The 24,456-nt window shown below is 48.8% G+C and overlaps 1 protein-coding gene and 1 long non-coding RNA gene across 2 annotated transcripts; one reads left to right on the plus strand and one right to left on the minus strand.

Annotated features, from left to right (window-relative positions):
* Positions 1-18,157: 18,157 nt before the first annotated feature.
* Positions 18,158-20,829, minus strand: LOC103632524 (uncharacterized). The gene is made up of 5 exons (XR_555993.3): positions 20,472-20,829; positions 18,938-19,171; positions 18,697-18,865; positions 18,527-18,616; positions 18,158-18,452 (listed from the first exon to the last, which is right to left on the minus strand). It is a non-coding gene; the product is annotated as an uncharacterized lncRNA (long non-coding RNA).
* A 1,110-nt stretch (positions 20,830-21,939) lies between these two features.
* LOC100194191 (GDSL esterase/lipase) lies at positions 21,940-23,707 on the plus strand. The gene is made up of 4 exons (NM_001139236.1): positions 21,940-22,303; positions 22,381-22,514; positions 22,607-22,870; positions 22,968-23,707. Exons 1-4 carry the CDS (start codon positions 22,051-22,053, stop codon positions 23,451-23,453), a joined length of 1,137 nt encoding a protein of 378 aa, NP_001132708.1. The 5' UTR covers positions 21,940-22,050; the 3' UTR covers positions 23,454-23,707.
* The last annotated feature ends 749 nt before the right edge of the window (positions 23,708-24,456 follow it).

Consider the following 24,456-nt stretch of genomic DNA (forward strand, 5'->3'; position numbering starts at 1 on the left):
GCGGTGACGTGTCCGCCAGAGAAAAAGGCTCCGGCCGCACAAGTTATCTATCTTAGGCATGGATAGGTCCTAGGCCTAGCAGAGACTAAAGAGAACTTAGATGAATCATTCTTACCATGGCCAGCTCGACAGAAACGCTTGCCCACACCGTTTGTCGCTTCGCGGCGGAGTAAGGGCTCCGGCGGCCAATTGCCCTTGATCCCGGCCGCGAACCCGCATGGTGAGGGTGTCATAAGCATCACCAACCTCCAGTGAGCATCCAAAACCAATCACCCAGGGATTGACAACGGCGGTGGAGTCCCCCAAAATGATTTTAAGTGCATAATTCACAAAATGATTTTAAGTGCATAATTCACAAAATGATAATGTCCCCCAAATACATGTTTCTTTCTATTATTTCTTTTCTGGGTTTCCATTTAAATTTTATTTATCAAAGTTCAAATATTTAGTACTCATTTGTTAATTCGAGAAAAGATTAAATAAATTCAAAATAAGGAATCTAGATTAGATTACATAAATTTGATTATTAGAGCATTTCTCCTACATGTATGATTTGACCAAGGAATAAGGTAACTCTTATTATAATCTTTTATTAGAAATCACTTTATTTATATGTTTGGGAAGAAGTTTTCCTACATGACCCCAAAATATGATTTTGGGGTGTTACAGGCCTTGGGTCAGGGGCGCCAACGCGAACCGATATCCGGAGATCCGGGTCGTTGGATCAGAGGCGGGCGGCTAAGATAGGGCGCTTAGGGGTTTAACGGCATTGGGCAGCGCCGCTTTCGCCCGTGGCGGTGAGGTCGCCGGAGATGAGGCGGGCTCGGATTCTAGGCGGTCTAGGGTCGCCTAAGCGGGCCAGGCCGGTGAAGGGGGACCCAACGAACTCGATGGCAGGGTTTTGGCTATGAGAAGAGGACTGGAATGGGTGAACGACATAGGGGTGCTCTGGGCAGGTTGGAGGTGCTCCAATGAGCGATTCTGGCTACGGGGAGGGGCGATCGAGCGCACCAAGAGCGGCATGGGCTTTGGTGAAGGGTTTGGGAAATCCAGGGCCAAAACTTGGGCACAGGGTGGAGCTGTATTTGTCGTACATCATGGAGGCACGGCATAGCTCCGGCGAGCTCTATTTCGTTGTAGAGCAAATTGAGGCCGATGGAGCGTGAGGTGCGGTCCTTACCTTGGGACGGTGCTTGGGGAGGCTTAGCGCGGCGTCTGGAGCTCTGGGCAGTTCGACATGGCGGGCGCGCGTCACCGGCAAGCTTGGGCGACGGCGGCGGTGTCGGTGTTTTGGGTACGACCGCACACCCGGGGTTGCCCCTCAAGGTGTTTTTAAGAGTAGGACGATGTTACCGATTGTAGCTCAATGGTTCATGCTGGGCGCACGAGAAACTGTGAACAGTGATGTACAGGTTCGGGTCGCTTAGAGATGCGTAACACCCTACGTCCTGGCGGGAATGCTTTATGTGGGGGATTACAAGGGAACTCTCTAGTATAAGGAACGTAGAGAGTCGAGGTGGATGGCTGAGTGGTGAGACCGATCGTTCTGAAGGGGTGCCCCCTAGGTCTTATATATTCGACCGTGGGGCAATACATGCAGATATGATAACAGGGCGTACCTAAGAAATAGTGAACCGATTGAGTCTATCTTCCTATAGTTCCGCTGACTCATCCTTGCTTGGTTCCGTTGTACGGGGTTCCAGCGCGGGAAAGTCAGGTCTCTGTTGTGGTTACTTGCTCGACGCTGTTGGGCCGTCTGGGCTCGCACCGATCCGGCCTTGTGTCGATCCGCTTCACTGGCCATTCCTCCCCAGGCCCACGAAGGGATGACCTTACGATTTATTGGGCCCTTGGGCCTTTCGTGAGGTCTTTTATCCTTCCAGTGGACCCGGGGGATATCTGTCCCCCACAAGCCCCCGATCTTTGGGTTGATTTTGAAATAATCGGCCCAAAGATCCTAGGTCCAGCTTGCGATCTTCGTTTATGACAGGAAATACTTTCCGGGTAATCTGGTAAAAACGATTCCTTACTGTCTCCTTCTGCTTTTATCACTCGAAAACTGGTGTTCTGTCTCAAACTCGCGCTTTGGAGGTCATCATTTCGTACTGCAGGACCTTGAACTTCATTGGGTGGGTGTAGCCCCCGAGCTTCGAGTGGATTTTTGAAAATAATCCACTCGAAGGTCTTCACTTCGAGTATTGTCAGAAATCATTTTTATTTTCCACTTGCACATTGTTGGAGGTCAGTCTTGTTTTTGATCTTGCCCTATGCTTTAGAAGTTAGCATTGTATTGACTTGAGATGACGATTCATTGGGTGCACCGAAGGTGCACCCAATGGGTGTAGCCCCCGAGCTTCGAGTGGATTTTTGAAAATAATCCACTCGAAGGTCCTCATTTCGTGCCCTTTTGCTGAGAATCATCCTCTCTTTTTCTGAATGCCTTAGAGGTCAGCATTATGTCATTGATATTATGCTTTAGAGGTCAGCATGTATTTTGTCTTTGAGGCCGAGTTCATGATCTGCCCATATCTTGCTAGTTGGTGCAATTTATTTGATCTGCGACTGATTGGACGTTCGATGGACGTCCCCTGGCTAGTCTTCATGTCGCTTCTGTCGGTCAGACTTGTACTTCACCGGCTATATTTGGCTTTCCTTTGATCCTTACTGATATCTCATTTTTGTCTTGAGGTATTCATTGCATGCCCTGCACGGATGTGACAGTTTTGAAAAATATACTGATAATTCCTGGGCGCCCCCCCCAATGGGTGTGGGCAAGGGACGGCTTGGTACGCTGAGTGTTTTAGCAGACTGCTTCTGAGTAGTAATTTGATGTGACCGCGGGTGTAATCATATCGCCCGCGCAGTTGACTGGAGTACCAATGGGTGTTGCGTTGCGTGAAGCGGCGTCAGCCGCCTGACGTATCTTCAGACGGTTTGAAGTGTATATTGAATTTTTGCGACTGTTCAGTGACCGTGGTAGGAGGTGAGCGGTTGCCTTCTTCTATAAATAGTGTCTTTGCCTCTCCGGTTTTTTCACATCTCTTGCTGCTTGTTTACTCTCCTCTTCTTCCCCCCACTGCCACCATGGGTAAAAGTAAGAAGGGTAGCGGTTCTTCTCCTCGCTCTGGCGACAAACGCAAACGTGAGCCGACTCCTTCGGAGGACTTCGGCGACTCGGAGTACTCGGAGGAGGAGTTCTCCTCCGAGTCCGAGGGATCCCCGGCTCCCGTCTCTCCCCCGGCGTCGTCTGATGATTCAGACGACTCCCAGGGGATTGCCGCGGAGGTCTAGACCTACATCCGGGCCGTTGAGCGCTCCGAGCTCGAAGGCTCGGATGAGTCGGAGTACTCCTCGGACGAGGAGGACTCCTCGGACTCGTCCGAGGAGGACAGCGGCGGCGATGGTGGTGATGGCGGCGACGACGGGGGCGACGGTGATGGCGGCGACGACAGCGGCAGGGGCGGCGACGGCGGCGGCAAGGGCGGCCACGGCAGCGGCAGCAAGGGCAGCAGCAAGGGCAGCAACAAGGCCAGTGGCTAGATGCCACTGGTTTTTTAGATGTTAGTATAGATTAGAAGTAGTATAATGAAATAATGTAGTAGTAGTTAGTAGTATAGAGTAGTGAAGTGTAATGTAGTAGTAGGGAGGTTATCAACGCATAATGAGTTGGTTTGTAAGTTCGGTAGCTTCCCTTTATAATGAAAAGTGATTTCGCTCCACTTCTGCATGTGTCATGCCGCTTTCTCGCTGTACGCCAATCAGTGCGTGAGGAGTATCTGTGATCATCAAATCGCCTTTCTGACTGCCTTATTTGTAATGATGGCGCTTCGGTGGTTGCGGCCAAGTCATCCGAAATCCCCTCGTTGCTTTAGGAATGACGGCCGAGTTATGGTGAGTCGTGCCGGTGTTTTAGATGTAATCAGCTGAGTGATTAATGGCAACATCGGTGTTTTTAGAGGTAACAGCCGAGTGACTGACGGTGGCATCAGCATTTTAGAGGTAACAGCCGAGTGATTAATGGCAACATCGGCGTTTTAGAGGTAACAGCCGAGTGACTGACGGTGACGTCGGCGTTTTAGAGGTAACAGCCGAGTTAGAACGGGTTGTGTCGGCCGTTTTGGAAATAACGGCCGAGCGATGACATGGCACGATAGCGTTTTTAGAAATAACCGCTGGGTGATGACTGGACGCTTTTTGGAAACGGTATCTGGCCGAGAAAAACCCCATATGTACTGCATCGTTGCGCGCTTCCGCTTTCCGTGCCCTAATTCTTGCTTTTCTGCATCCAAGCTTTCCATGCACTCGCGCGATACTGCCTCCGTCCTGCTCGCCAGCGAGATTGAGATGGCGCCCAAGTGGAAAGCATCAAGTTCATCCGCTGCTATCATTCCTCCCATCAATCCCAACAGCCAGTTGCCTTTCGCAGGTAACCATATGTCAGTTGTTTCTGAGTCTGATCTTCTCCACCTCATGTCCATCGGGGTTCTTCCTCCGAAGGAGCTCTGTTCTTGGCGGGTTTGCCATGGGGTCACTGTTCCAACAGAGGACACCCACGAATCCGTCGTATATGTTCCTTTTCTTCTCCGCGGTCTTGCCCTTCCTGTTTCCCCCTTTTTTCGCGGTCTCCTTGATTTCTATCACTTGAACCTGACCCATCTGAACCCTAATTCCATTCTGCAAATCTCCATCTTTGTTCATTTATGTGAGGCTTTTCTTGGCATCCTGCCGCACTTTGGGCTATGGAAATATTTGTATCACTGTCGGCCTGGGATGGCCGGAGGACAACATCAGCTGGTGGGGGGCGCGAGCTTAGAAATGCGCCGCGGGAGGAAAACTGATTATCTCGATATCCCCCTCAAAGATAGCATTAAAGGATGGCGCTTGGAGTGGTTTATTGTTGAGAATCACGGAAATTCTCTCCCCCCACGGTCAGGGAGACAGCCGGACGTTCGCACTCTGAGCTGGACTGAATCCCCACAGACCAGGATGTGGCTGAGGCAGGAGTTCTGCTAGCTGAAGTTGGATTGTTGAAGGAGAGGGGTCTGACTGCAGAAGCTGTGGTTGCTGACTTTGTCTTCAAGAACATTCAGCCATTGAAGGATAGGGCATACCCGGCCTACCTGTACCGAGGTCTAGCTGACTCCACCCGGGTCACCAATAGGAGAATTCCTGTTGTGGACTTGGTGAGCCGGCTTGAAATGATACTTAGGGGCAAGGTGTCAAATGTTGGTGCCCATGTTGCCTACTCGGCTTGGAACTTGCCTCCTTCCAAGGCCTTTACCCATTTCGTGTCAAGTCCTCCTGCTGGCGATGGCGGTTTGGGCCTTAGAGTGCGACCCTCTGCCGAAGAAGTTAGTGCTTTGGTTGCTTCGCTTGAAGAAATTCCTGATGATGAACGGTAGGTTCATTTTGAGGTGTCTTTGGATCCCAGTGATGCAGAGATAAGTGCCATGCTTGATATGTTAGTCGAGGATTCTTCTGATGCCGCTCCTGCTGGGACATCGGTGGTGGCGCCTCTCCTGGAAGCTTGTAAAGCCTTGGATATTCGGAGGCCTGTCAGTGTTCGCCCGAAGCGCCCTTGCCGAGCCAATCAACTTGATTATCCTGCTGATGAGCAGAAAAAGAAAAAGAGACGTCTTCGGCGAGTATCTAGCTTGGATCGGGATGCTGGTCCTTCGGTTCCTGCTGTTGAGGAAGTGCCCGTGCCTGAATTTACCGATGCTAACCCCAATGGGTGTGATCCATCTGAAGCTGACCCCAATGGGTGTGTTGTCTGTGTTGCTGATGAAAATGAGGAGGAGGAAGAAGATGAGATCCCTCTGACTCGAAAGAACAGTCGACGATACTTAGCCAGTGGGGAAAGTAGTGGAGTTCCTTCTCCTGCTCTGTCTGCCCTCATTGGTCTACAAGAATTGTCTCTGGCGAACTTTGATCAGACTCTTGAAGATATGGTTCCAGAGGATCTGTTATCAGAGCCGGCGGATGGTGACACGATGGATGTTTGTGCTGATGTGTTCGACGCCGGGTTGGGGTCATCTCGGGCAGCGTCCTGCGCCTCATCGACCTTGGAGCGCGGTCTTGAGGGTCAGGAAACTGACTTGGATTGTCCTGCTCCCATGGAAGTGACTGAGGGACCTTCAGCCTTAGAGGTGGCTGCTGCAGAGAACTTGGCCCTCAAGGATGGTGTTGACACTTACCCAGCCCCCGAGGGTGTTGCCGGGGGTGATTCAGCTCGGGTGGGAAGCGCAAGCTGCGACCCAGCCCCCGAGGGTATTGCCGGAGACGATCCGGCTCGAATGGGTAGCGCAAACTATGACCCAGCCCCCGAGGGTGTCCGAGCGGGGTCTCCCTCTTGTAGTTCCATGGATGTTCACGCAGGGTCTCCTCCACACTCTGGTTGCATGGTGGTAGCCCAAGCCTTTGGTCAAGGAGTCGTTTTAGAGGCTAGCGTACCTGATGACAAAGTTTTGGGCTCTGCTGATGACACTGAATTGGTTCCTGCTGGTTCATTGCAAGTTGCTCCGGATGGTGATCCTACGCCAAGCCATCAATTGATCTCTCACGATTTGAGAGTCCCCTCATTCTTCTCCAACCTCCAGGTACTATGGTCTATTCTAGTCTGACTTTTACACCGGATGAACTGTTGTCACTACACTCATCTGCTTTCAATATCAGGCATTGGTGGACGGGATGGCTAGTCAGCTGAAGTTACAGGGTGCTTCTGTTCCAGAAAGAGCTTCGTCTCTGGCACGTTGGAATCCGGTGCTGCTTCAACAGCGTGTTTCTGACTTAGAGGCGGTGAATGCTGGTTAGTGCTTTTCTGCTTCCTTTCGTCTATCTTATTAAACTGCTTCTTAATCTAAACTTTTTGCTTGACCGTTTCTCGCTAGATATGGCTCGGCAGTTTTCTGTTCTTGAAGAGAAACATTCTCAGAATCAGGCTGAACTGGTCCGGCGGTGCTCTGATTTTGAGGAAAAGTATTCCCAAAGCCAGGCTGAGTTGGCCCAGGTTTCTGCTGCTCTGAACGATGCCAACGTGCTGAACTCTACTCTCCGCGCTCAACTTGATTCTGAAAAGGTGACCTGAAAACCCGGGCTTTGTTTTGCCATGTTCTTATTGCTTGCTCGACGTTTGAAGGAGCTAATTCTTGTTTGCAGGAAGAAAATGTGCCCTTGTTGCTTCTCGTGACAATCTTGACAAGCTATATCGTGACTCCAGCAACTCGTTGACCATCCTGGAGAGGAGTCATCGCTTCACCATGGAGGAGTTAGACAATCATCGCTGTAAGCTGTAGGAGCCTTCAGATGACGTGATTCGTCTCAGGCAGTCGATATCGGCTAAGGATGCTGTCATCAAGGAACTGCGTGCTTCCAAGAAATCCATCACCCAGGAGCTAGAAACCGCGCAGTTGGCTGTCAAGGTTGCTGAAGAGACTTCCGCTACTCTGAGGGCCCAGCGCGACAGAGCCATGGATAAAGCGATTCGTGCAGGGCGGATCTTGATGAGGAGACCTGGTGTGATTGTTCCCGACGACATAAGGGCTGATGTGAACGCTGCTCCTGATTCCTCAAGTCACCCTTCTTCGTCGGTTGCTCCTGAGAAGAATTTTGCAAAATAGGAGAACATTGCGTGGTTTGAGCGCGCGGTTATCGTGCTCGGATATTTTGTTAGAGGACATCTGCTTGATATTTGAACGCTACTGTTTTTCTCGTATTGTTTAGAACTCAGCAGTATCTAAATTTGCAGAAGTAAAATGTTGTGTGATGATTTCGAGGCTTCTTCATGGGACATAGAGGTCGCCCCTATATGAGTAATCGTAAGCATATGGAACTGTCTTAAGTCGTTGCTGACTTAAACCGATTGCTTTTGTTAATAGGGCATAGTAGTCACCCCGAGTTAAGTAAGCGCGAGCACGTTGCACCGTCTTAAGTCGTTGCCGACTTAAGCCGATTGCTCCGTTAGCAGGGCATAGTGGTCACCCCGAGTTAAGTAAGCGCGAGCATGTTGCACCGTCTTAAGTCGCTGCCGACTTAAGCCGATTGCTCCGTTAGCAGGGCATAGTGGTCACCCCGAGTTAAGTAAGCGCGAGCATGTTGTACCGTCTTAAGTCGTTGCCGACTTAAGTCGATTGCTCCGTTAGCAGGGCATAGTGGTCACCCCGAGTTAAGTAAGCGCGAGCATGTTGCACCGTCTTTAGTCGTTGCCGACTTAAGCCGATTTCTCCGTTAGCAGGGCATAGTGGTCACCTCGAGTTAAGTAAGTGCGAGCATGTTGCACCATCTTAAGTCGTTGCCGACTTAAGCCGATTGCTCCGTTAGTAGGGCATAGTGGTCACCCCGAGTTAAGTAAGAATGCAGGTCGACCATGAACAATATGGGTATTCTTGAGGTCTCTTTATTGATGATATATTTCCAGTTCATAGGGTACATTGTCATCCCGATAGCTTTTGAAATACAGCTAGGGGTAAAACTTCCTGAGGTGTTCTATGTTCCATGAGTTTCCAATTTCCGTGACATCCATCTGAGTGAGACGATATGATCCCGGCCGAGTGACTTCTGCTACTATGAATGGTCCTTCCCATAGAGGTGACAACTTATGTCGTCCCTCCCCCGTTAGAATTCGGCGGAGGACGAGATCTCCCACTGCAAAGGATCGACGTCGCATGGCCTTATCGTGGTAATGCCTCAAAGTTTGCTGGTACCGTGCTGATTGAATTATTGTGTTGAGTCGTTCTTCTTCGAGTATATCAACATCCTCCAGCCTAGTAGCCTCAGCTTCTGCTATGCTTTCAAAGACCAAACTTGGCGCCCCAAACTTGAGGTCAGCAGGTAGTACTGCCTCTGACCCGTAGACCATGAAGAAAGGAGTATTTCCATGCAGAGCTTGACTAGGTTGAGTTCTTAGGCTCCAAACGACGTAGGGCAACTCCCTTATCCACTTCCCTGCAAACTTTTCATTTTTATCGAAGACTTTTTTCCTGAGTGCCTCCAATATCATCCCGTTAGCTCGTTCAACCTGCCCGTTGGCTCTTGGGTGTGCCACCGAAGCATATTTGATCTGAATGCTTTTTTGCTCGCAGAAATCGAAGAACTCCGAACTTGTGAAGTTGGATCCTAGGTCAGTTATGATACTATTTGGTATTCTGAATCTGAATATTATGTCTTGTATGAATTCCACGGCCTTAGCTGAGGTTAAAGAAGCAATGGGTTTGAACTCTATCCATTTAGTGAATTTGTCAATTGCTACCAGTATATGAGTGTATCCTCCTTGAGCTTTCTTGAAAGGTCCAATCATATCCAGTCCCCAGCATGTGAACGGCCAAGTTACTGGTATGGTCTGTAGTTGCTGTGCTGGTAGGTGTTGTTGCTTTGACAAGTACTGACAGGCTTCGCACCTCTGAACTAACTCGGCTGCATCACTTTTTGCTGTTGGCCAATAGAATCCCGACCTGAAGACCTTTCCAACTAGTGTCTTGGATGCTGCGTGTATTCCACATTGCCCAGCATGGACCTCATCTAGAAGTTGCTTCCTAGTGGATGAGAGAATGCATTTCATGAGGACGCCCGAGGCACCCCTTCTGTATAATGTTTCCCCCATGAGTGTGTAGTGAGCTGACTGTCTAGCGACGCGCTCGGCTGCATTTTTGTCATCTGGTTCCTCTTCATTCTTTATATATCTGATGATCGGCCTTCTCCAGTCATCAGAATCTGACTCTGGTTGGCTCATGGTATTACATTCTTCTGCCTGATCCAGTGAAATGCTTAGGCGTGGTATTTCTTGTACAAAGACTCCAGGTGGGACCTGAGTTTGACTGGATCCTAGCTTGGACAATACATTAGCTGCCGTGTTTCGATCTCTCTCCACATGGTGAAATTCCAGACCTTCAAATTTATCTTCTAGTTTCCAGACGGCAGTGCAGTATTTTCCCATTGAATCGCTCGAACAGTCTCATTCTTTGTTTATCTGGCTTATGACTACCAGAGAATCTCCGTATACCATCATTCTCTTGATGCCCAGTGATATAGAAATGTTCAGTCCATGAATCAGAGCTTCATATTCGGCTGCATTATTAGAGGCCAGAAATAACAACTGGAGAGCATATCTAAGGTGCTCGCCCCCAGGTGCGGTAAAGAGGATCCCCGCGCCTGCTCCCTGCAGCTTTAACGAGCCGTCAAAATACATTCGCCATACCTCTGCAGTTTCTGGGTTATCTGGTACTTGTTGTTCAGTCCATTCTGATACGAAATCAACCAATGCTTGAGTTTTAATGGCAGTGCGAGGTCGAAATTCAATGTCATGAGATCCCAGCTCGCAAGCCCACTTAGCTATTCTGCCAATGGCTTCCTTGTTATGAAGAATATCCCCTATCGGAAAACCAGTGACTACTATGACTTTGTGGTCGTCAAAGTAGTGACGTAGTTTGCGTGCAGTTAGAAGTACTACATTAAATAGCTTCTGAATTGAGGATATTTTTTCTTCGAGGGGCCCAGAACCTCACTAATGAAATAAACAGGATGTTGCACTGGGTAGGCATGTCCTTCTTCTGCTCGCTCGACTACCAACGTGGTGCTCACCACGTGAGTCGTGCAAGAGATATATAGCAGCAAATCTTCAGCTGGTTGAGTCGACGTGGCCCGTCGTGGCGGTTTTAGCACTGGTGGTGTTGTCAAGAACTTTTTTAATGCGTCTAGGGCTTCCTGTGCTTCTGAAGTCCACTGAAACTTATCCACCTTCTTGAGTAGCTTATAAAATGGTAGGCCTTTTTCTCCCAGCTTGGATATGAATCTGCTCAGGGTAGCCATACATCCGGTAAGTCTTTGAACTTTCTTTTGTGATCGCGGTGCCTCCATTTTCATGATAGCTTCGATCTTCTCTGGATTAGCTTCAATTCCTCGGTGGCTAACAATAAACCCGAGTAACTTTCCTGTTGGTACCCCGAAGACACATTTTTCGGGATTAAGCTTCCATCGATATCGTCGTAGACTGTTGAAAACCAGTTGTAGATCTTCAATGAAATTTTCTGTTTTGATTACCACATCGTCCACATAAGCTTCCACACGCTTGCCCCAGTGATCGGCTAAGCATGTTTGAATGGCTCTCTGGTAAGTCGCTCCAACGTTTTTGAGGCCGAACGACATGGAGGTATAGCAGAAAGCACCGAATGGAGTGATGAACACTGTTTTTTCCTCGTCTTCTTTTACCAGGCTAATCTGATGATACCCGGAATAGCAATCCAAGAAAGATAGCACAGAACATCCAGCGGTGGAATCTACCACCTGATCTATCCTAGGGAGCCCGAAGGGGTCCTTTGGACAGTGTTTGTTGAGATCCATATAGTCAACGCACATGCGCCAATCCACTTTATTCTTTTTGAGTACAAGAACAGGGTTGGCTAACCACTCGGGATGTAACACCTCTCTAATAAATTTAGCCGTGACCAAGCGAGCCAGCTCAGCGCGGATGGCCTCTCTCTTGTCGGGCGTGAAACGATGTAGTTTTTGCCGGATCGGCCTCGCCTGGGGATAGACCTTCAGTTTGTGCTCGGCCAGTTCTCTCGGGACTCCCGGCATATCCGCAGGTTGCCATGCGAATACGTCTCGGTTATCTTGCAGGAACTAGACGAGCATGCTTTCCTATTTGTCATCCAGGCTGGAACTGATGATGGCGGTCTTGCGTTCATCAGCGAACCCGAGGTTGATCCTCTTGGTTTCTTCAGTCGGTCGCATAGAGGTCGCGGCTTGAGCCTCATTTGCAGGTGCTGTCTTCCTCAGGCTTAGAGTTTGCCTGTACCAAAGAAGTTGCCGACGGTTTGGTGGAGAGGGCCGCCTGGATGGCCACTCGGAAACATTCTGCGGCGCCTTGGAAGTCAGCGCGCACAGTTATGATTCCTTGCGGTCCTGGCATCTTCAATATCATGTATGTGTAATGTGGAATGGCCATGAATTTTGCCAATCCCGGCCTCCCGATGATGGCGTTGTACCCGCAGTCGAAGTTCGCCACTTCGAACCTTAGGAACTCGGTTCTGTAGTTCTCCGGAGTTCCGAAGGTGACTGGCATGTAGATGTGGCCCAGCGGGTATTCTCCTTCAGTCGGCATGATGCCGAAGAAAGGTGTATCTGACTCGTGGAGCTCTTTGAGGTGAACTCCCAAGCCTTGGAGTGTCCAGGGGAAGGTGACGTTGATGCTGCTCCCCCCGTCCACTAATACCTTCTTCACCCTGCTCTCTCGGATCACCGGATTGACAAGGAGCGGGTATTTGCCTGGGTGGTCGAAGTTGAGCCATTGATCAGCCCGAGTGAAGGTGATCGGGTGCTCCGACCATCGATACAGAGCGGGAGGACCGGTGGTCGCCACCAGTATTTGGCGATCGTTGAGCTTTTGCTGTCTCCTGTTCTCCTGCGATCCGTGTCCGCCGAAGATGACGTTGACCTCTCCGTCGACGCGCGGGAAGGCTCCACCCCCTCCCTCCTCCTGCTGCTGGGGTTGTCACGGTTCTCCTGGTCCTCCCCGCGGCGAGGAGGAGGTAGAGGTTGGAAGGGTCGGTCGTGCCCGACGGAGTGCTTGAAGTCTCTGCAGTTCCGAAGGGTGTGGCGCATGTCCTTGTGGTACGGGCACTGAGCGTCGAGGATGTCATCCAGCGTGCGTTCGCCTCCGCGAGGTCCTCCCCGGGCGCGAGAGGCAGGTGGTCCGGCGGCGTGCACTTCCTCGCGAGGCCTCTTCTCCAGCGTTTGTCGGGTTGTTGGTTCGTATCGCGTCGTGGTGCTTCTGGCGTAGGCTTCGTTCCTCCGATGAGGTCTTGAGCTCGCTCGTCGGCGGTGATGTAGAGGTCGGCTTCCCGGAACAGTTGTTCGGAGGTAGTCGGCGCCTTCTGTAATATGGCTCGGACGAAGGCCGGGTCGTTGGATCCTCTGTAGAAGTCCTCGATCACGGCCGCCTCCGTGACCTCGGGGATACGATTTCTCATGGTCTGGAACCTTTTGAGGTACGACCGGAGAGTTTCGTCCCCCCGGCGCTTGATGGATTTGAGGTCCCATGGTTGCGCTGGTTTGTCGGAGAGGGACTGAAAGTTGGCGGTGAAGCGTCGACTGAAGTCGCTCCAGTCGTCGATGCAGTGTCGGGGTAGATATCGCAGCCATTGCAGCGCGTCTTGCCCGAGGACAATGGGCAAGTATGCGGTCATTACATCTTTGGACGCCCCAGCAGCTCGAGCGGCGGTGGTGTAGACGGCCAGCCAGCCTCCTGGATCCTTCTTAGGTTCATATTTGTCGACATTGGATACCTTGAAGTTAGGGGGCCATTGAATGGCCCTAAGGCGTGGAGTAAGTGCAGACACTCCACACGTGTCTTCTTGTCGTCGGGGATGATGTCTGTCCCGGGGAGGGGAGTAGTTGTGGTGGTTCCTCGACCGTCCCCGGGTGGTATCGCCAGTCGAGGCTGTTGCCGACTCAGTTCTGGTGGCCTGACTCCGAGCTGGGATGTCGTGGTCCCTGTCGTACTCTTCCCGGTGGCGGATCTCGTTCTCATGTCGTCGTTCACGCGAGGCATTGATGGAGCTTTGCGCGTCCCGGTGGCTGTTGATGGTGTGTCGTAGGTCGTTCGGCGGGTGAGCGAGAGGTAGAAGATGGTTGGCTGCTTGAGTGAACAGTCGTCGATAGCCCTCGGCGTTAGGAGTCTGAGGGAGTCCATCATCTATGCGAGCCAGTACCCCTCCGACTTCACTCGGCGTGTTCATGGCTCGGGCGAAGTCGGGGTTCAGGTTGCGCCCGAAGAGTGGATTTTCCCGACGCTGCCTTGCCTCCTGCTCGGCTTGCTCCTGAGCCCATCGGCGATCACACCGTCGGGAATTCCTCCGTTCTCTGAAGACACGTTCCTCCAGAGTTTCTCCTATCTCTGAGACCTCGTCTCGCGAGATAGGCTGCTCCGGGTCCCGCTCTCCGGCCTCGTGATGTCGCCGGATATTTCGGTGTCGGTTCCTTCGTCGGCGGGATTCCCACTGAGGAGGTTCCTCTCCGGGTGCGGTCGGTTCGTCGTCGGAGACGGGGGGCGACTCCACTCTCCCGATGAAGAGGACGTCGGGGTAGAATGGTGCGGCTGTCGTGGCGATCTTCTTTCCGTTCTCCTTTGAGGGCGGAGGCACGGAAAGAACGACTTGCTTCCTCCCGGTTTTATTTGTTTCTTTCTTCCTTGCAATTTGTGTCCATTCTTTTGTCGGGGAGGTAGACAGTGGAGTTCTCTGGGTCAGCGGGCCCTCGGCCCCTGGCTTGCTGAAGGCGATCTTTTTTCAGAGCGCTGGAGGTTGCGCTTTTCCCTGTCTTACTCTGACATTTTCGGAGGTTGTTGGAGGAGACTTCTTCCTTGCCGGATCTGCGATGCGATGTAGAGTTCCTTCTTCATCTGCTACGGATGAGATAGTTCCGAAGCAGAACACGGATCCAGGGCGGAGAGTGATCTTGCGGTGGAAGGTGACGGCCATTGAGCTAGCTTAGATCGGCGACACAACCCCTACCTGGGGCGCCAGCTGTTGGTGTTTTGGATCCGACCGCACACCCGGGGTTGCCCCTCAAGGTGTTTTTAAGAGTAGGACGATGTTGCCGATTGTAGCTCGATGGTTCGTGCTGGGCGCACGAGAAACTATGAACATTGATGTACAGGTTCGGGCCGCTTAGAGATGCGTAACACCCTACGTCCTGGCGGGAATGCTTTATGTGGGGGATTACAAGGGAACTCTCTAGTATAAGGAACGTAGAGAGTCGAGGTGGATGGCTGAGTGGTGAGACCGATCGTTCTGAAGGGGTGCCCCCTAGGTCTTATATATTCGACCATGGGGCAATACATGCAGATATGATAACAGGGTGTACATAAGAAATAGTGAACCGATTGAGTCTATCTTCCTATGGTTCCGCCGACTCATCCTTGCTTGGTTCCGTTGTACGGGGTTCCAGCGCGAGAAAGTCGGGTCTCTGTTGTGGTTACTTGCTCGACGTTGTTGGGCCGTCTGGGCTCGCATCGATCCGGCCTTGTGTCGATCCGCTTCACTGGTCATTCCTCCCCAGGCCCACGAAGGGATGACCTTACGATTTATTGGGCCCTTGGGCCTTTCGTGAGGTCTTTTATCCTTCCAGTGGACCCGGGGGATATCTGTCCCCCACAGGCGGATGTGCGCGAGTGAAAGGGAAATAGGACTTAAACCTTTTTTCCTAAATGATTTTGGTGGTTGAATGCCCAACACAAATAATTGGACTAACTAGTTTGCTCTAGATTTTATATTCTATAGGTGCTAATGGTTCAACACAAACCAATAAAAAGATCAAAGTTAGGGTTCAAAAGAAAGGAGCAAAAGAAACCGAAGAGAACCCTGGTATGGCGCACCGGCCTGTCTGGTGTGCCACCGGACAGTATCTGGTGCCAAGGGCCCTACGACTTCAAACTTGCCACCTTCGGGTTTTTGGAGAGTCGCTCCGCTATAATTCATCGGACTGTCTGGTGTGCCAGCAGAGCAACGACTCCAGCGCAACGGACACCTGCAAAAGTGCTACAGAGCGCGTAGAGTCAGAGCAGCCGCCAGAAGGCGCACCGGACAGTGAACGTTGCCTGTCCGGTGCGGCACCGGACTATCAGGTGCCCCAAGAAGTAAAAGCACCAATGGTCGAAACCGTCAGAACCCTAATGGTTGGGTGACGTGACTGGCACACCAGACACTGTCCGGTGGCGCACCGGACTATCCGGTGCGCCCATCGACAACAGCCTTCCCCAATGGTTGAATTGGTGGTTGGGGCTATAAATACCCCCCAACCAACTCCACTCCAAGCATTCACTCCTTCACATTCAATACAAGAGCAATAGACACCACTCCAAAGACACAATTCAAGAGATCGATTCGCTCAAAGTCTCAAAATCAACTCTAGCGCATTTAGACTTTTGAGAGGATCATTTGTGTTTCCTTGTGCTCTTGTTTGCTTGGTTGGCTTTCTTCCTTCCTCATTCTTGTTCCTAAGTGTTTTGTAAGCAAGGCAAGAGACACCAATTGTGTGGTGGTCCTTGCGGGGTCTAAGTGACCCGTGAGAATTAAGGAGAAAGCTCACTCGGTCTAAGTGATCATTTGAGAGAGGGAAAGGGTTGAAAGAGACCCGGTCTTTGTGACCACCTCAACGGGGACTAAGTTCATTGGAACTGAACCTTGGTAAAACAAATCACTGTGTCATCCGCCTTACTTTCTTGGTTGATTTGTTTCCGCCCTCTCTCCCGGACTTAGATTTTATTCTAACGCTACCCACGGCTTGAAGTGTGCTTGAAGTTTGTAAATTTCAATTTCCGCCTATCCACCCCCCCCTCTAGGCGACTTTCAGCGAGGAGGGCTGCGGGCGAGAGAAATGAGGAAGGGGAGAGAGGGCGGGTGTGCGAGAGGCTCAAAAAGAAGTTGGGGTTGTGGGGCGCAACGTGGGTCGGCTCTCTTGGCGTGCGTGCACGCCAGGCGAGCAGCGGTTGTTGGGAAGACGGGGCTAACAAGCGGGGTCGGGACATCAGCGGCTGCGCGTGCGAGGTGGCTGGCGAGCGGGGCCCACGGGGTAGTGGCACAGGCACGCGAGTGCGGGAACAGGGAACAACGCAGAGAGAAGGGGAGCACGCGCAGGTGCGGGAGTTGGCGCTGACAGGTGGGACCGGGCTAGCAGAGAGAGGAGGGGCGCGCAGGGAAAGCTGGGCCACATGGCTGAGGGGAGAAGGGGTTGCGCTAATCTCTTTTATTTTTATTTTCTCTTTTGAATTCAAATCCAACCAAGCCTCAAATTCAAATGTAAACATTTCAAGCATATGCATCAAACAAAGATCAAAGTTTAAGCTCAGCATGATGCAACAATTCATGTCTCCCCTAGGGTTTAATCAACTAAAGTATTAATACATCTCCAAATAAATTAACCAAACCTCTACTAATAGAAAAAGAAAAAGAAAACTATAGAGAGAAAAAGAGATATAACACCTAAATTTGGTAGATACTAGAGAAGATATTTTATACCCCAAATTCAGGGTGTTACACATGTGTTCTTTCTTCTGCATCTCATCCAATACATGCAAGAACATAGAGAGGACTCAACTATTTAAGTTGAATTCTCTACACCTCAACTAGTAAGGTGGGAATAATGCTTTTGCACTCATTTCAACTGCTGTCATGTACCTCTTCATGAATGAGCCTTTGAGATTTTTTAGAATATATTTTGAAAACTAAATAGACTTAGGGGTGTTTGTTTGGAATTATAATCTAACAAATTTTGAAATAAATGTTAGTTCAATATTTATCGAATTATATAATCTAGACAAATTATAATCACAAACAAACACCCTTTGGCCCAATAATTCCAACACTGCATGTCTCCGTATGGCCGGCTCGGTTTGTCATCTTGCAAGGCTGCTGGATTCTTGTAAATGAATTGGCTCGCTCATCACGCAGACGTAGTATAGGGAAATCAGCTCTTTATGCTCATACACACACTTTGTAGAAGAAGCCAAGAAGGTGACGGGGATAGGCGAACAAGGAAATTATTACAACGTGCACATGTTGGATGTTTTTTCTCCTTTCCGACGACCTATGCATGCATGTGTGACTGGCATTAGAAAAATTAATTGAAACGCTCAATCATGAACCAATCGGATAATTGAACACGACACGAGATAGCAGCCACACGTACAAACCCATGCACACACCAACAACAATATTACGGGTCTATGGATGGACGTCGACGATCGACCTAACTATACCCCATCCACGGATCATGAATTCGTTACTCATATATACATGAATATGTCCACTTATATACCAACGAACTTGAACACTACAGTACGTCCAATCATTTTCGGCGCTCAGGAACCGTCGAAAATAAACCCTATACTGCCCAAAATAGCCTATTTTCGGTGGTCCCTAGCCACCAAAAAAATAGCTTAGCTCTTACTTTCGGCGGCCCCGGCTAGGCCGCCAAAAATTAATTATTTTCTGGGGTTGTATCTTTGCCACCGAATACTATATGCGCTTATTTTCGGTAGTTAATATCAGGCCGCTAAAAATAAGCATATTCAAAGCAAAAAAATATATGGAAAACGTAAAATCAACAAGAATTTTAACAATATACATCACATCACAACATAATATTATAGCAGCAACATAAATTTTCAGAATTACACAAATTCACCATAAATATCATAATTCACCACAATTCCTCACAAATACATCACAGTCCAGCAAAGCACCACACAAATCCATTACAATCCAACACAAACTCACAAATATATCAGAAGCCATCACATTTCATATCAAATTCACCACAAGAGTTATATCAAATCCATCGCATCGGCCAAATTCAGGACAAGAGTTATATCATCACATATAGTGGTCGTTTGAGTTGTAACCACTAAATCCAGAAGCGAAGAAGTTGTTTACGAAGTCGTCTATCTGGTTTAGAGTCTAAAAGAAAGAAGATATTGATAACTACAATATTAAGTTGACCACTATTCAAACGAATTGTTTGTCAAACTAACCTTCTCTGTGGTAGCCCCCTCCCCTCCAGAAGCTCCTCCTTGTGCTGGTATCATCAGTGGTGTCATGTTGTTGCCTATAATCCCCAATTCCTACAAAATCAAGTTATGTCAAGATTTGAAAGGTTAATACTAACGACAAGTCTAAACTAAATTGAATTTGATCGACGCACCGGAGTTATTTCATAGTAAGTTCTTGTTCATAATACATTCGAATAGAGATACTTAACGACGGATCTAATCTGGAGGAGGTGTCGGAGCATGTAATCCCCATTGAGGCATCAGCGGCTGAAATTGAGGGAAAACGAATGGTTGTTGTTGTGCCTGCTCTAGAAACCAAGACTGTTGCAAATACAATATATTAGTTATAGGAGAAGTATATATACGACCGTGTTGAGAATAAATAAGACACACATGTTCATTGCTTGTTGCGCATGTGCGTTGTAAGCATCCATGTACTCTGATTGTTGTCGGATAAGTGCTACTTGTTGTCACCGCATCTCTTCACGAAACCTTTCTTGCTGCTCCCTCACAGCCTCCTCCATGCTCGAGCGTCGACTATGGTTGCTACCACAACCCGCCTGCGACGAAGAGCCCCCACGAGACCGCAACTCCATCGAATCGATCACAACGGTAAATATAGAATACCTTGAAAAACAAGAAAATTAGCTATTCGGTCATAGTTTGATTCTTATTGAAAAAATTCACAAGTTCATACCATCCATGAGTCGGGTCACAAAATCGAGTATACTCACATATGTGTGTTCATGCAATGACTCTTCAGAGTTTTTAGTAGCTTAAAAACCTCAAAACCTTTGGTGTGGGAAGATCCTTAGAGCTGAGGTTCAACTATGGACATAACGAATCTAGCATTTCATGCATCGCATCACCGCTAGCCTAATCATTGTTCTCCTCTTCTACATTCGGGCTGGGTACTACCTCACCATGATTTTCCCACACCTCATATTCGGGCATAAATCCAAACTGATAGAGATCTAGGATAATTATTTCCTTATTAAGGAATGTACTATTTTCATGTCGCCTACAAGGTGATCTGACAGTGCCGGTTAATGACAAGGAGAACGTACGGTCTACAAAATGTTTGGCCTTGGTTACCCACTCATCAGAATGACATCTATTACTACTCCAACCATTGTACATTCATTCACGACCTTCTGACATGCCTGAGGCTATTAAAGCGGACCATATCATAAAAACTTTATTCAACTTTCACAAGGGCTTCGATCCTACATCTATAGGCAAGGATAGGTCCTGAACCCATCCAACAGTGACCGACAGAACACGTATTTATGACAAGCCAACATGATCTGAAGAAAATTTCGATAGCATAACCTCGTTGTTCTCTAGCTGCACGCCAAGTATGGTGCAGTGGAGAACAGTGAGGTTATGCCACCGAAATTTTCTTCAGGTCCTACTGACTTGTCATAAATCAGCGTCATGTCGGTCACTCCGAGGCTATCCATAATAGGGACAATTTCATATGGATACGTCTCACATATGTCAAGCACGTGAGACGAACCTATCTGAAACGAGTGACACATAAGTTTCGCTATAAAAACAATACTATAACACATGCTAATAAGGAAATGACTAAAATAATAATATAACACACTTATCAACCTAAATAATAAAGCATGTTACTATGAAATTAAATTAAAACATCTCTAAACTCTAAAACCAAATTAAATGTGCTGTTAATGGAATCAAACTAAAGAATAACTCATGTTAATATGAAATTTAAGTTAAACGTTATATTAGTTAATAGAATCAAACAATATTTGAACGGTCTAATCAAATAACAACTAACTAACCATACATAATAAAAAATGTCTAATCAAACAATAAATACAGTATTAATCATTAATTTCGGCGTCTAATTAAAATCGGCCACCAAAAATAAATAATAAAATGCAAACAAAATATTAACCTCTTGCAGCCGGTGTCACGATGGTGATGGTGAACAGACGGAGTCACAGTCGAGGACGAGGGCTGCGTGGTGAGGCAAGTGTGGCTTGCACTGGAGGCGGCGCTGCGGCACAGCGAGGAGGGCCCAGCAAGGCACTAGCGGTCAGGGCGGGGCCAGTGCGGCGAGCCAGCGTGGATTCTCGACGAGGAGAGTGCGGCGTGGCGGTGGCGCACGACCATGGGCTTCCGGCGAGGAGGGCGCGGACGGGGCCGGCTGGAGGCGGCGCTATGCGGCGGTGGCGACCGCGGGTGGGGGCAACACGGCGTGATATGGCAGGTGTCGAGAAAGGCCACAGTGCGTGGCGCACAGAGACGACATGGGGAAAGTGCACGTGGGAAGAGAGAGAAAGAGGAGGTCACGGGGCCTATAAAAACGTTAACCTTCGGTGGCCATTGAGGTGGCTACTGAAAATACGTTAACTTTCTGCGATTAGAGCATCTCCAATAGTTATGTAAATTTAGCACCCTAAATTATAGATTTAAGAAGTTCCTAAAATACTTTAAGAAGTAGAAAAATGTATGTGCTTCAACAGTTCCCTATTTATTGGTTGCTAATTTTAAAAGTTGTCTATGTCAATATAAAATAAGCGAGCATGCTTTCTATTTTTAACTGAGTCGGCGGTAGAAATCAATATCAACAATCTTCTCTGATGTCTTGAGAGGTCGAAGTTACCGATGGAAGATCAGACCGTCACGGTGATGGCGTGAAGACATCACAGGATGTGCTCTGACGACGCCTCGACGTAAGAGGTTGTGTAGCAGTGACGACATCAAGACATCTGGGCGCTCCCGATGGATTTGTGGTCAACAGGACAGTGGGACAACGCAAAACAATGGTAAAAGTGTGATTTTCACGATGGATTTATTACCAACGTTGATTTAGGGAGTCCCAACAAGGTTGGTAAATGTAGGGATGAAATTGAGTTTTGTAGGGAGTTTGTAAATTTAGGGAACTGATTTACATAACTGTTGGAGAAGAGTTTTTCTTGAAAACTTGTTAAATTCATATTTAAGGATTTGTTTACATAACTATTGGAGATGCTCTTATGTACCATGCCGTCGTTTTTACATTAAATTTCGACGATTTTTGTTAGCCGACGAAAATTAAAATTTATTTTCGATGACTGAAATTTGGTCGGCGAAAATAATGCCAACCGGCGAAAATGGTTGTTCCTCTTGTTGTGGCATATAAATCTATCAAATCAGAATATTGCAGCAACGTCGAAAGCTGCCGCCCCAGCCGGCCTTATTATTGCACATGCACACACGACACGATGACGAGGACCTGCTCATTTTTGTTTTCCCCTTCTAGCAGTCAACGACTATTTATGCGTGCCCGGCAGAGAATCAGTAGGGAGATACGATCAGTCAACTCGCACGGCCTCGACTATAAGGAGGAGCACGTAGCTGATCCCTTTTCACCCACCAAACTCCACACAACTCACAGCTTTTTCAGTGTGGGCTAGTAGTAGGTAGCTGTATTAGAAGTTTAGAACCAGTGACCCACCGTGGTGGTGGTGGTGGGCTACAGCCACTCAGCCATGTCGTTGCTGCCGTGCCTGCTCGTGCTATCGTCCCTGCAAGCGCCGGCCATCGTCGCTGCTTCTGCAGCTGCAGGTGGCCGACCGCCGGCGATGTTTGTGTTCGGGGACTCCACGCTGGATGTGGGCAACAACAACTACTTGGCGGGGCCGGGCGTGCCCCAGGCCAACAAGCCCTACTACGGTATCGACTTCCCGGGCTCCGTTCCCACTGGACGATTCAGCAATGGCTACAACATCGCTGACTACCTCGGTAACAAAACAATACATTTCCTGCATGTTTTTATTTTTTTGTATACGCGCTACATACATGCTTGCATGGATGTGCAGCAAAGAGCATGGGGTTCGCGTCTAGTCCTCCGCCATACCTGTCGTTGGCACCTAGCACCGGCCGTCTGGTCCTCACAGCTCGTGGCAGCGGTGTCAGCTATGCTTCCGGAGGAGCTGGGATCCTCGACTCCACTGTAATACAGTAGTGTTATTTCATTCATGCATCGTGTGTGTGTGTTTATCAGATATAGCGAGATCAAAAATGTAATTACGACCTGAAATGCAGAACGCGGGCAACAACATCCCATTGTCGAAGCAGGTGCAGTACTTCAAGTCCACCAAGGCACAGTTGGTCACGAAGCTGGGCTCCCGTGCGACCCACCTCCTGCTCTCCAGGTCCGTCTTCCTCTTCAGCGTCGGCAGCAACGACCTATTCGTCTTCGCCACCGCGCAGGCGTCTGCGCACAACAACAAGTCAGCTGCCGACCAGCAGCGTGACGTCGCCACGCTCTACGCAAGCCTCATCTCCAACTACTCAGCAACCATCACTGTAAGTATGCACTCCTATGTATTCCGTACGCATGTGGCGGATCGGAGCAATCAAGAAGATCGATATATACATTACATCCATCATTCATGCACTGCAGGAGCTGCACACCATGGGCGCGAGGAAGTTCGCCATCATCAACGTGGGGCTGCTCGGCTGCGTCCCCGTGGCGCGGCTGTCCGGCGGGACGAAGACGGGCGCGTGCTTGGACGGCCTGAACGAGCTCGCGTCGGGCCTGGACGACGCCCTCGCGGTCCTGCTCGCCAGCCTCGCCTCCCGCCTGCCGGGCTTCACCTACTCGCTCGCCGACTACTACGGCCTGTCGATGGCCACCTTCGACGACCCGGGGGCGTCGGGGTACACGGACGTCGCCGACGCGTGCTGCGGGGGCGGGAGGTTCGGCGCCGAGGCGGACTGCCTGCCCAACGCCACGGTGTGCAGCAACCGCGACCAGCACGCGTTCTGGGACAGGGTGCACCCTTGCCAGCGCGGGGCGATGCTCACCGCGCAAAACTTCTACGACAGCCGCCCGGGCCGATACACAGCGCCCATCAACTTCAAGCAGCTGGCTTCCACCAGTTTATGAATTATGATGATCTTCATATGGATAGAACAAAGGAAAACCACCGTACGTCGAGTATATACACAGGGCCTATCCTTAATTATTATCCCTTAATTAATTTATTTTCCAACCTTCAAGTTTATACGTATAGTATATTTAATGTCTATGGAACACTATGTAACAATAATATGAAAGTTTTTTTGACCTGAAATTGTAAGAGAAACCCTCAAGCTCAAAGCATGCGGTGGATTTAATTTTCACAGACGGATTCAGTCGCCAGTGTTATTTGTAATAGCGGTTACTTAATAAAACCGACACTAGAAATCATATTTCTACATACGGTTCGTTAAGAAGACCGTCTATTGAAATTCATGAATTCTAGTGGCGATTTTTTATGAAACCGTCACTAGAAATCGAATTCTAGTGACGGTTTTCATAAGAAACCGTAGCCACAAACAACCTCGAATGATAAAACTAACAATATAAAAGTTGTAAATCTTGAAAAGTTATAAAACTTTGTAGTTGACAACCTTTTCATTTGAAATCACCTCGGCTCTCAAAAATTGCATTCGAATTTGTGAAATTCAAAATGCAAATTTTGCAAACAACCTCGGATAGAAAAAGTATCAAAATAAAAGTTATAGAACTTCAAAAGTTTTAAAACTTTGTAGTTGAGAACTTTTTCGTTTGAATTCGTTTACAACCTCAAATAGTCAATTTATAGTTGGATTGTTCTAATATATGGGCAACAAAACTGCAATATAGACAGAAATCACGTCATAGGTGGAGGGTGAGGTTGTGGGTTTGATTCCCACCTACCACGTCACAAAAGATGATGTGACTTCCTCCATAGTTGATGCATAAACGAAAGTATATTTTGTTAACCATCCTTATTTCTGGACCTACACAATCTGGAGTTGACATGGATGTATTTTTGAAGCCCTTAATGGAGGATATGAAAATATCGTGGGAAACTGGTGTTCAAATATTGAATGAGTAACGTAAAGATTCATTCACGTTGAAAGCA

The sequence above is a fragment of the Zea mays genome, chromosome 7, assembly GCF_902167145.1.
Source record: "Zea mays cultivar B73 chromosome 7, Zm-B73-REFERENCE-NAM-5.0, whole genome shotgun sequence".
NCBI lineage: Eukaryota > Viridiplantae > Streptophyta > Magnoliopsida > Poales > Poaceae > Zea > Zea mays.

What these genes read in the sequence shown, in the direction of transcription:
- LOC100194191 (NM_001139236.1), top strand. Translation starts at nt 22,051, where the DNA reads ATGTCGTTGCTGCCGTGCCTGCTCGTGCTATCGTCCCTGCAAGCGCCG. An exon ending in CTGGGATCCTCGACTCCACT is followed by an intron (nt 22,515 to 22,606) that starts GTAATACAGTAG and finishes CCTGAAATGCAG; the next exon opens with AACGCGGGCAACAACATCCC. An exon ending in ACTACTCAGCAACCATCACT is followed by an intron (nt 22,871 to 22,967) that starts GTAAGTATGCAC and finishes CATGCACTGCAG; the next exon opens with GAGCTGCACACCATGGGCGC.